The sequence below is a fragment of the Ambystoma mexicanum genome, chromosome 1p, assembly GCF_040938575.1.
Source record: "Ambystoma mexicanum isolate Mex_15411 chromosome 1p, UKY_AmexF1_1, whole genome shotgun sequence".
Classification (NCBI taxonomy): Eukaryota; Metazoa; Chordata; class Amphibia; order Caudata; family Ambystomatidae; genus Ambystoma; species Ambystoma mexicanum.
In genome coordinates, this window is record NC_090921.1 from 1,039,130,873 (window position 1) to 1,039,143,452 (window position 12,580).

The following is a 12,580-nucleotide window of genomic DNA, read 5'->3' on the forward strand; positions in this document are numbered from 1 at the left end:
GGAATTGCACCATTCAAACTGGTAGTGGCTATCCAATCATGGATACAAATGCACTACCAATTCACAGTAGCTACACTTATGAGTGCAATCCCTAACCTCGAACAAATGTTCTACAAAGTTCAAGGTAAGTAACCTAGATTAGGCAACTTCGGGTGAGTTGCAAAAGTTGTTAAAAGTTCTCACATCGGGATGAGAGGACTCAATGGGGTAAAGAGTACAAGAGTCAGAGACCCACATCAGAATTAGAGTAAAGTTAGGTATCCTGAGTGAGAGAAGGGCAGCTGCCATCTCTAGTTGAACGGGACACAGACAAGATTTGTATGCTCAGGTTCCACCACCAAAAGCAAGGCAATCGGCGCTGCCAAGTAAGAATATACACCATTGAAATGATTGAAATGGAAACTACGAGTAACAAAACAGGTAAGCAACCCAGTCACCTGGATCACAATCAGGACGAACAACCACCACAGGTCAGAGACATTGAGGACAACTGGTCCCATCATAGAAGTGGGCACTGAAGGCCCAGGCATCATGGGTGTAGATAGTTCTACAAATGACATCCGAGATTCTGCAGTTACGGCTTCCGTTGGCAAACTAATTAAATGGATCACCAGCAGGCTAGACTTGTCTGTAGCTACGACTCCTATCATCACGGAGGACCACCAGCACACCTCAGACAGATGAAATAAGCTAATAAGCTAATAAACAGACCCCAAACAGGAGCTGCAGGAATGAGAATGGAGGGCCAAGGACTCAGCAAGGCCCTGCTTCTTGGTAGAGAGTAGCAGCAGAATACAGATATATTCAGAGCCCATGATAAGGATGCACTGTAAATTACACAGCAGGCTGTACAAGATCAGGGAAACAGGAAAATCTACCACTTTGGAAGACGGAGGCCAGCTACAGGCCAACGGCTCCACAGAGATCCAGGTGGATGACATCAGCGATGGAGCACTAGAAATAGGTAGGCCACCAGTTCAAAGTAGAGAAGCAGCATGAAAGGTCTCCCCTGTTAAATAGAGAGAAGACACTTGTCTCACTGTAGATTGCTTGACCAATGGTGGTTGCAGCAGTAGTCCTCCAGCATCCCTCTGTGGTCCTCATGTGCTTTGGATACTTGGCTCCAGTGGTTGACTGAAAAATGGCCATAGATTCTCTTTTAATACCCACTTTCCTGGGATGGATAGGCGACCCCCAGCCCTCCTATCTAATGACATACTACAGTCAAACTTCTGGGGTTGTCAAACTATGGACAGTTATCTCAAGTACAGTCAGGGCCTCACAAAGGTTCCAGGATGTGTATCGGAGCTGTATGCAGGCCCATAATCAGCCTGAACCCATTTCAAGCACACAAAAGGCTACTTACGGCACTCTGAGCAGAGCCTGCAAAGAGGGTGCAGATAAAGGCCCACATCTTACCCTTGCCCGGGAGGAAGATGGCAAAAAGGACATTGAAGCACAAAGACATGGTTTAAGCAACATGGTCATGCAGTGAAAAATAAAAGGTGCATAGGAGTGAACCTTAAAAGCTAAACACTAAGTTACAACAGCCACCAGACTGACTGGGTTTCACTTACTATGTGAAAATAAACCAAAGTCTAAAAGCAAAGGGTGAACAAAGTTTCACTGCATTACTCTCGGACAGACATTTTGTGCACAATCCTCTGGTGAGAGGTGTGTGATAATCTTACCTAATGGCAGAACAGTGTGTCTCCCAAAACCAAAGACTGTGCTCTACAATGGTAAGAGTAGCAGAGCAGTCCGGCTTAACTTGAGGAGGGAAGAAGCCTGGGAGTGAGGTACAATGAATGCCAATGGACACCACACTGGTATACTGACAAATATATGCTTTACTTCTAAGGTAACACACAAAATATTTAGGCTAGGAAAAGTAAGTACTCAGAGGTTACATATAACACACAGCAGAGCATAGTGTAGCTAACAATAGTATCTGCCAGATAAGGCCTAACTTGCTCTTTACCGTGAAATGGGAGCCCCATACCTGGTGTCAATAAAAATACATGTAGACTTCCAGAAACGAGTTCAGAAAAATACCCCTAAACAACATTGCACACGCTCAGAACGGCAAGCAAGGTAAGGACTAGTATCTTGCCACAGGTACCCAGAAGCAATTTTCCCCAGGAAACACCAGTGCAGGGTTCAAGACCCAGCAGGCCCAGGAGCAGAGAAAGAAAGCAGGATACATCTCCCAATGTTAACCAATGAAGAAATGCAGCAGAAGGGGACCGGCAGAACCATACAACCAACATGGACCACTGAGAGTGAGCATTTTGAATACATCTTCAATCTAGGCCCAGAGGCGAGTACTTGCAGTGTTGGCTCCGAAATTAAACTGTGTACGGAAAGTAGGACAACCCGTTGTAAAGGCTTCTTTTTAAAAGGTGAAATAAAGGATCCGGTTACCCAGGGCTTTGTGCCCAGAGTGAAAGATTACCCCAGTAGCCCAAAAGAGAAGCTATCGTCCTTCACAGGAGTGGGACTCACAATCCAGAAGTGGAAGCTGCACACGGCATACCACGACTGCTCTGCGGGCAAACCTGGATGGCACACCTGAAGAAAAGGCCACTGCAGCAAGACAACAGTGTTGGCAACGAGAGACGGCACAGTCCCAATAATCTTATGGGTGGGTGCAACTTCCAAAACCAAGGCGGCAGACCCCGATGGTATAATGCAGTAAGTGGCAGTAAAACCACACTGAAAATGGTCCAAGGATGGAAGGCCTGACCCAAGCAGTTGAGTATAAAGCATACCAGAGCACAGACACAGACAGCGGCCCCACCAGCATGGCCACACGGTCTCAAATAAATTGGCTACAGTGGTTTTCCAGAGCCAAACTCCTCTAGCATGTAAGTAGACCTGCTCACGTTACATAATTCCAGCAGCACAGAGCTCAGAAAGGTTTAAGTTACTTACATGTAACTATTGTTCTCCAGCATGGTTCTGGCATGGATTCACATGCTCATGAATATTCCCTGTTGTCAGGCTGGGAATCCTCAGTAAAAGAAAAAACAGTTTCACTTTCAAACTGTAATTCTCTAAACCAATCACTGTTCTGGGTCATACTGCCCACATCCAATGACAGTCCTCTCACTAAGCCCCGCCTCTAGCAGCCATCTTCAGATTTGGTAAGCACGTAAAGTGGCAGTATGACCAAGAAGAGTCGCAGAGGGGCCGGAGGGAGGGTTCGTATGTCACTCCATGCCAGACCCATGAAGGAGAACAATAGTTACACGTAAGTAACAAACCTTCTCCAGCATGGGGTCTGGCATGGATTTACATGCTCATGAACAACAAATGCACAGAGTACACATTATACAACCACGGGAGGGGGCAAGGCTCAACAGAAATAATCAACACTTACCCCTGGGACAGACTCAACTCAAGCGAACAGGTTGCGTAGCACTGCCTGGCCGACTCTGGACTCCTGTCTGGAATCCCTGTCGACGCAGTAGAACCTTGTGAAGTTATGCATGGACCTCCATGTCGCAGCCCTGCAGATGTCGAGCAGGGGTACACCAGAAAGGAACGCCGTCGTCGCAGCAATCGCTCTGGTGAAGTGGGCTCTCGAGTGGCCCGGCAGAGGCCGGTTACCCAGCCGATGACAGTCCATGATGCAGCCGGAGAGCCATCTTGAGATGAAGCCTTGGACAAGGCCATCCCATTATTCACAGGTCCAAAGTTCACAAACAATTGAGAAGTCTTCCAAAACCTCTTTGTGCATGCCACGTAGAACTTCAAGGCACGAGAAACATCCAGTGAATGCAAGGTCTTCTGCACCAGCGACAAAGGTTTCGGGAAGAAAACAGGTAACACCAAAGGCTCGTGGAGGTGGAATTCCGATGGAACCTTTGGCATGAAAGAGGGGTGCGTACGCAGCACCACCCTCGATTTGAGGAAAGTCAGATACGGCTGCTTGCAGGACAGGGCCTAGATCTCACCCACTCGTCTGGCTGAGGTGATGGCCATGAGGAATGCTGTCTTCCACGAGAGAAACTTGAGTGGGGCTTGATGCATAGGTTCGAAGGGTGCCCCCATAAGTCTTGTCAGGAATACGTTGAGTTCCCATGCCGGGGCAGGGGCCTTCACCGGCGGAAAGGATCAAAAAAGCCCCTTGAGAAACTCCTTTACGAGTCTGTGGGACCACAACAAAGATCTTCCCAGGGAACTGGTGTAGCGCAAGATGGCCGCCAGGTGCACCTTGATTGGCTGGTAAGCCATACCAGCTTTTACCAAGGAAAGCAAGTATGGAAGAATCTGTGGGGCTGTGAACATCAGAGGGGTAATCATTTGCGACCGAAACCACGAAGAAAAACGCTTCCACTTATGGCCGTAGCAGTTTAGTGTTGACGACGCCCTTGCTTTGGCGAGGACCTCTATGCAGTCTGCTGGCAGCTCATTACCCCCAAACTAGAAGGCTGCAGGAGCCAAGCCTTCAGATTCAGGGATCTTGGGTCGTGATGAAGGATTGCGCTTCCCTCTCTGGTGAGCAGATCCGCAAGTACCAGCAACTTAACTGGAGGAGGTGCCGACAGGCTTAGTAGGTCCGGATACCAAATCTGCCTCGGCCGATGGGTATCATCCTGCATTGACACTGTCTGAGTGTGTTGATCACACATAACAGGAGAGGAAACTGGGGAAAAGCGTACAGGAACAGACCCTCCAACAGGAAGGAGAACACATCACCCAAGCTCCTTGGTTAGTGGAATCTGCTAGCAAACTTCTGCCATTTGGAGTTTGCCGCCATGGCAAAAAGATAGATCAGGGTTCTGCCCCATTTGCCGTATAGATGGTCCACACCTCAGCCAATTAGGTTGGCCCCCAAAACAGCCAAAAATCTATGCCAACCCCCACACGAAGTGCAGTTGCATGCCCAGGGCCAAAAACCTATCTAAACTAGTCCAAACCACTATAGAGGCTGCCATGTTTGCCTCACAAGGAGATCACATGGCCAAAACAGGAATTTTAAAGGCTGCCTCATGATTTTCCTGAACAAAGGAAGCCCAAAAAAACAAAATGGCTGAGTGTAAGACTTTAAAAATCCCATTAGTACCTCAATAACAACCATAAAGATACATTGGGATACTAATGTGGTAAATCGGCTTGTACCCAATGAAGCCAAAATTAAATATTAGCTGCCACCAACCTACCCTCTAAAGTCATTGTATGGTGATAAGGTTACCCTAGAGCAAAACCGGTGTGCCTGAGGGGCACCTTGCAGGCGATTGTTATCAATCCAGCAAGGGGATGTTGGTTGTTGGGCAAATGTGGGACAAATGTGGGACCATGACTGGACAACCCTTGCCAGCTTACATGATTCAGAACCTTGCCACAGGTGAGGTAGGGCAGCTCCCAGCCCAAATTTGGGACAAAAGGCGGAGTCCCCAAACCATTCCTCAGATCGTTGACTGGAACGAACACCCTGAAGAGAAGACTGCTAGTCAAGACTACCAGCACTGCCTCCAACCACTCTTGCAATGATTCAAGAAGACTCTTGTCAATGCTTTGACCCTTCAGCTAGTGGGACCAACCGGACCGAAACCTCTGTACCAGACGCCTGCCTCCAGAGGCCTTCAGAAGTGGCCAAGAACCATCCTGTGAGATGACCAGCTTCATCTAAGGTATCTCCAGTGCATCAGTTGATGTCCTGGGTTGAAACCTGGGGTATTTGTAGGTCATTGACTTGTTGCCTAGCACCATTCCTACAGCTGCTTCTCTCCTGCGTGAAGAGTTTTTTTTTACTGGAGCTGTGTTTTATTTGTCGCCGTCTTATCCTGGGGGTCTCCTCATGTCATGGGACCTGTTGTGGCTGCTGTTCTGAGGTACCTGGGCCGTCATGATGGAAGACTACTGGAACCGTCTCGACAGAATGCCTAACCACCACCTGGTCAGACCCACTCCCAAGGCCATGACCCCTGGAACGTCTGCAAGTGGAACAACAAAATTAAGTGGCCCCCGTAATTCAGAACGACCTAGGGGTGGCCACTGAGGAAAATCAGAGTTGAGAGTGTGAGTTTGCATACCGGTTTTCTCATGCCGCCCTGCCATAGGGATTTTATGAGTGTAAAGTCCACTTCATAGCCTAGTCGTGATCAGTGGATTTATGACCAGAGATCCCCCAGGACAATGTTTTGGGATTGTGAGAGTACAACGAAACTGCATTCACCTATCTTTAATTCTTTTAAGTACATTACATCTAGAGTCTTTACTAACCTGTTGGCTTTGCCAATACGTGTTTTGTGACTTTCAACTCTCTTTGCAGGTATTTACCTGAAACACAGACTCTTTTAGAGGCACTAGGCCTACATACTCGAAAGGGAACAACTACCTACGTTATAGAGGCCGAAGCAGGGTGTACATTTCTTGATTGCATTGTACCGTGTTCTTCACCTTAATGCCTACAGTTTTACTTGTTTCAATTATCTCGACCTATTGCTATTGCTTTGTAAGGTTTAGGTGATCTCCCTTTGTGATCACCAAGTGTGTGTGTAAGTGTGTTGGGTTAACTGTACTAGTACACCTCCCCCCATAACTCCTGAAATCTGCCTTAGTGATCAGTCAATGCTTACCTTGATAGAGTTTGGGTGGGACCAAGTCTGATTTGCATATGGTCTTTCCCCTTCTGTAAAGGCTTTGCAGGCTGAAAAAAGATGGTCTGGAGTGTTGCCCCGAACTGTGCCTGTGGGTATGATTTATTCAAAACCTTCCAGCCATCAACTTTTGATTTTACTTTGACAGAGTTCGGGAAGAATTAAGTGTTAAATGCTCAGTTTGTCAACTATGGTGGCCTCTCAGAACCCTTCCACAAAGCTGGTTAAGAAAATCCATCTGTAAAGAAATATCTTTGATGCTTTACTTTACTAGTTTATGTGTTTAGTCGATCCACCCTAGCATTGCTGGGTGGATCAACTGGCTTTGGTTACATCGGTATGGATCGCTTTCTGCTTACTGAGTGTTTTCATTTTTACATTTTTTTTTTTTTTTAAGTGAAGCATTTCTGGGGGGCAAGGGTAAGCAAAAGCGGCACAAGAGAAAAACAAGCATGTATGTTTGGTGAAACCTGCACTCAGTATCTTAAAAGCTAGCATGATTCATGGAAGATAACATATATTGAAAAACCTAGGTGAGTGCAACCGTGAGATATTTGAATGGGTGGAGTGAGGTATTTTAATTGGTGGAGTTGTGGGGCAACTATGATGATGTTTAAGACCACATCCTGTTACCACACATTTTGGACAGTTTCCCCATTTAGTTATGTCAGCATCTTGCTGTCTCCAATATGGTGAACCCCAGGCTGCTTGCATTTGCAGCTAATCAGCAGGTGGCTCTCAGGATGATCCAGAAAAGGCTGTGGCCTACACAGAAACAGGACAACAGCACAATACAGAAAACCATGAAAATCGTATTCTAACAGGAACTGACAAACTAAAACTTTGGGAGATCCAGGGCAGGGACCCTCAGAGGTACTGCATACATTTTGTGTTAGATGGTGTTAAGACCAATTGCAATCGCAGCTGAGTAGTGGGATGGCACTGTGGGAATCACTCACCAAAGGATCACCATTGAAAGGTAATACCATGGTGCTACAGACTGCCAGTCTAGATTTCAAGCATGAGGAGAACTCCAGAGAGCCCCCGCCCCCCAAAGGAGTCAGTGATGGTTTCCTTGGATATTTTCAGACATCACCGTGATTATCATGAAAACAAGCGATTTTTGTACATTGTCTTTGGAAATTTCCAAAGGACATCTGCACTGTGAGACACTGTAGCCAAGAGGATGGTAGTAGAGTGGGCGTGCCTGCGATCTTCGGGTATTGGGCCCTCACTCAAGTACCCAGAAGTAGAGGAAGCTGAAACTTGGCCTGAAATTCTGCTTCAGCAGATGAGCAGATTCTATGAGGATTTCACTGCTTTTTGTCAAAATCATCATGGGGTTCTTAGGCTATTTAGCCTGCTGACGACAGGCTTGAAGTCAGGAGACATTGACGGATGACAATGCTAATTGTGATAAAACCCACTGAATTAAGGGATGTTATATTGAGGTCTTTTGTGAGGGAAGCAGGATCCTTTGTCCCCGAACCAAAGCATGGAGACGTTGGCATGTAAGAGGGAATTTCTGGAAGTCCGGTTTTGCAAAAACCAGAGATTCTAGCGACAATGGATCACCTTAAATGATTTTGCAGAACTCACTGGTGAAAAGCTTTTCTTATCTCCTATGTACATGCAGCAAAAGGCTTCAAGCAGGATGTCATAAAAATGAGGACATTCCTACATGAAGTGATGTGAAATTATGGGTTACTAAATGGGGAGGCTTGGAAAATGCCCTGGCCATTGACACCTGAGGGGAGCAGAGAAGTTGCTCTGATGGAACACAGTAGCAGGGGCTACAGTGAGGTAAATTTAGTGCGTTTAAATATCATTTCAACAGTAGCTCACTTTGTTTTGTCTCATTTTGTCACTTTACATACCTAGTGGATGCTTATTTGGTTCTGCAGTATAAATATTTGGGGGTTGGAGAGCACATTTGTTTTTTTTCTACTCAATAGTACATGTTCTTCTTCAGGGAGATTATTAAGGTTGCGAGCCCACTCCAGGGACACTTATTCGATCATGTATTGTGTTCAAATGGTAATCAAAAGATGGAACGGGGAAGAAAAGTAAATGGTAGCACTCTTACAAGATAAAAAAACATAACCCACAGACACACACACACACACACACACACACTTGGAACAGTTGAAAACGGCAAAACATTTCCTTCCATCAAATGGCAGGTGTTAGATGTTGTGGTGTAAGGGAAATGGAATAATAGGTTTGGTCTGCAGATATAACTAGATAAGGTAAAAAAGTCCTCCTACCTCAATGTTAACGTTTCGGATTTGCACGTTGATGAGAGAGAATTCCTGCTGCAAGGTCTGTGGTAGGCCCATCTGGTCTGTCTTGCCTCCTGGCAGTTGCTTGGTCTCAATAACCTCTTTCAGTGCTAAAAAAAAAAAAAAAAGGTTAAAAAAAACAGAGGTTTCCACAAACATTTTCTGTTCTTTTTGGACTACAAATCAGTGATCGCTTGGTGGTACTGGTAATAGTAAATGATACAAAAAAGGTAGCTACTTGGCAGGAACGTCACGAAGAACAAGCACCCATCATCCAAAAAAAGATGAGTTGCACTACTCCAACAGCAAGAGATGCTTTGCATCAGGGCAGAGCTCTATGTGAATTATCAGAGCCATGCACAGTTCCTGGTTTTTGAATAGCAGTTCATGTTGCAGGTCTGTATTTCAGGTGGATCTTATGTGTAGGACTATCTGTCCTTAAACTGACTACTGATTAAACCTATTGGGTGCCTCCCTGCCTGTGTCATCTAGCTGAGAGAACTGCTCATATTACAGTGGCAGAGGTATCTGTTTGTACTATGAAAGGTCTCTGGTAGTCAGGTCCCTGAAAACAGGTCTCACACTCCACTAAACAAAGAAACCTTTTTAGGCTTCCTTGGAGTGGTGAGTGCAGTCAAAGGGGCTGCTATGGTTACACAGCCAGACATTACATTCCTGTAATACTCAGGGAGGTCTAAAAAAGCTTTTATCTGGTTTTGGGTTGTGGGAGTGGCCCAGTCTTTAAGACCTTGTACTTTACTGAGTAGAGGCTGAATTTTGCCCCAACGAACCTCATGGCCAAGGTAGGTCCTTGAACCCTGACTAATTTGGCATTTGGTAGCGTGTATGGTGAAGTGGGCCTGCTGAATAACCTGCAACACATTTCTGAAGTGTATAATATGCTCCTCCCAAGTAGTGAGGAAGACTGCAAAATTATCTAGATATGCCAAGCAGAATTCATCTGACCCATTCTGTACATGGTTAACCAAGCTTTGGAAAGTGGTAGGTGCCTTCTTTTGCCAAAGGGCATTACCCTGAGCTGGTAAAGTGCCTCAGGTGTTTAGAATGTGGTCGTCTCCTTGGCATTTTCTCTCAGGGATATTTGACAATATCCTGCAGTAACGTTGAAGGACTGCGGGACGTTGCAGCGCCCAGTTTGTACAATAACTCATCAGTTTGTGGATGGGGATGTTTTGGCAACACCAGTAAAAGCTCTACAGTCAAGGAGAACCTCAAATCTGTGGTGTCTGCCTTCGGTACCAATACGACTGGACCATGGACTGTTGGAGGGCTCTATAGTCCCTAGATCTAATATCTTCTTGACCTCATACATCTTATCTGACATCCTGTAACCCCTACGTCATGCTGATACCAAGGTGTCAAGCCTGGTGTTAGGGAAAACACAACTGTTCGGGGGCGGGGGGTGCCTTGGCAACGTTTTCACCTCACCCTGTTGTTGCAGAATCATCTGAGGAGACAATCTGACACCCTCAAGGAAGACATCTAAAGAGCTTCCCTGGAACAGATCAGGGAGAGGTTCAGATTCCTCTTCCTATCTATTTGAAGCCAGGAGCAGGACTCCCATTTCAACCAGAGGGATGAAAGTCTATTCATAATTATTTACATTGAACGTGGTTGTGGGGTAACAAGTAGCCGGGTGGGCAATGAGTTCAGCCAATTCGTTGTACGTAATTGACCTATTCACCACTCAGAAGAGAATATTGTTAGAGTAAGGCTGCGGTTTCATGAGGAAAAGAAGGGCTACCCCAGCCCGACTAATTTGTAAATCAGTTATAAAAAAAAATTCCCTGTACCGCGCTGAATTCTTCCTTTTTAAAACTGAAGAGTTCAGCGCGGTAAAGGGAAAATGTTGTTATAATTATTTACATATAACACTTTGGGAGATGGATTAGGCCTTCCAAAGTCCATTAAATAGTTTACCTTGCCTAGTCTCTCAAATATCCTGTAAGGACCAGACCATGTGTCCTATAAAGTTCTAAGCCTTATAGGATGCATGATCAGGATTTCCTAGCCTGGGGAAAAAAACAATTGGCACTTTCTGGCCATTCAAATGTTTCACCAGCACTTGATCAGCGTTCAACTTGTCATTGTCACGTGTCATCAGAAGAGCCATTCCTTTTCTTAATCCAAGCACATAGTTTACCACATTGGTGGTGACAGGAGGAGTGGGGTCTGCAATCCTTCCTTGACAACAGCTAGGGGGCCACAGAGCGTGAACAAAAAGCAGTTCAAAGAAGCCAAGGCCAAACCCCTCTCAAGATACCTCTCAGTAGGTAAAATGTATGGTAGCAGAATGTCACACTTCCTTCTCTGGGGCTCTTCAAGAGCTCCAATCATGCTTCGGGAGTTCTGTTGAATCTCACAACTAGACCATTTGTCTGTGGATGGTATGAGGATGATCATGTATATTATACCCCACTCCCTTACACACTCCTTCAACGTGGCCTGTATATTGTATCTGAAACACGTGTCTGGGGTTTCTGTTGGTACTCTTGTTCAGAGGAGAATTGCCTAGCATTTCGGTGCTGGACTGCCCCAGGGCAGGACAAAGACTGATATGTTTGGGATATTTCTTCTCTGTGGAAGATAGTGAGCTAAAGACTCTGGGTAAGTCTCTTGTAACCAGGACTAATGTCTGGCAGAGGGACTCCCAGGACCCCCCTTGTTGATTTGCATATTTAAGTAACTTTGGGTCTCACCCTAAGTTACTACGGGAATCCAGCCGTGGACCCCTTGCTCACTATTCTTAGAAAGGCACAGATCCACCCTACTGATGAGGTCCAACCAGACCGAAACACGTGTCTGGGGTTTCTGTTGGTCCTCTTGTTCAGAGGAGAATTGCCTAGCATTTCGGTGCTGGACTGTCCCAGGGCAGGACAAAGACTGATATGTTTGGGATATTTCTTCTCTCTGAAAGATAGTGAGCTAAAGACTCTGGGTAAGTCTCTTGTAACCAGGACTAATGTCTGGCAGAGGGACTCCCAGGACCCCCCTTGTTAATCTGTATATTGTTCAGACATAATGTTGCCATCTATGTCAGACACAACTTCTTTAGGGAAACCACCCTATTGAAGGTATCTAATAATTGTGCATTCATTCATAAACCTTTATTCGATATAAAATCATTAGGCAGCAGTCAGCAAAACAATTACATAAATAATACATCAGAAAAAGCCCTTGACAAACAATTAAAAACCACATTACAAATATCAATAAAATCCACATTCACTAACAATTTAGAACCTCTATATTCTTAAAAAAACTCAGTTATTCCAGCTTCTTCAGCAGCCATGTCCTTTTGAGCCAAGCCTGGTGTAAATACATTGTAAGAAGTAAACATTCAAATGTTGTGTTGATCTGCACAACCTCATTGCATGATCAACCCTGCGGACCTCCAATACTTTAAATATTGGTTTTAAGTTTCTTAGTCTCAGGGTTCAATATAAAGCACAAATTAACATAAAATGGACGCTAACTATTCATCTCCTGCATTAAATACAGGACACATGGCTCGATCCATTAGTCTTCCATGTACTTGAAAACACAGCCACATTTAAAGTATTGAACCTTAAGTTGAGGTAAAACAGACTTGCAAGTGGCGAAACAATAACATTCAAGCCTTCTTCGTAGCCAAAGGCAGGTTTGCATTCAAGTTACAATGTTCCTGTT

General features: G+C 45.4%; 1 protein-coding gene across 5 annotated transcripts in view; it reads right to left on the bottom strand.

The window, feature by feature from the left end:
- The window catches only part of WDR59 (WD repeat domain 59), a 1,538,892-nt gene that overhangs the window by 769,050 nt on the left and 757,262 nt on the right, over nucleotides 1-12,580 (bottom strand). For all 5 annotated transcript variants that reach the window (XM_069604207.1, XM_069604197.1, XM_069604168.1 and 2 more), the window contains exon 13: nucleotides 8,876-9,000. In XM_069604207.1, coding sequence (XP_069460308.1) covers nucleotides 8,876-9,000 — 125 coding nt within the window. The remainder of the gene's footprint in view (nucleotides 1-8,875; nucleotides 9,001-12,580) is intronic.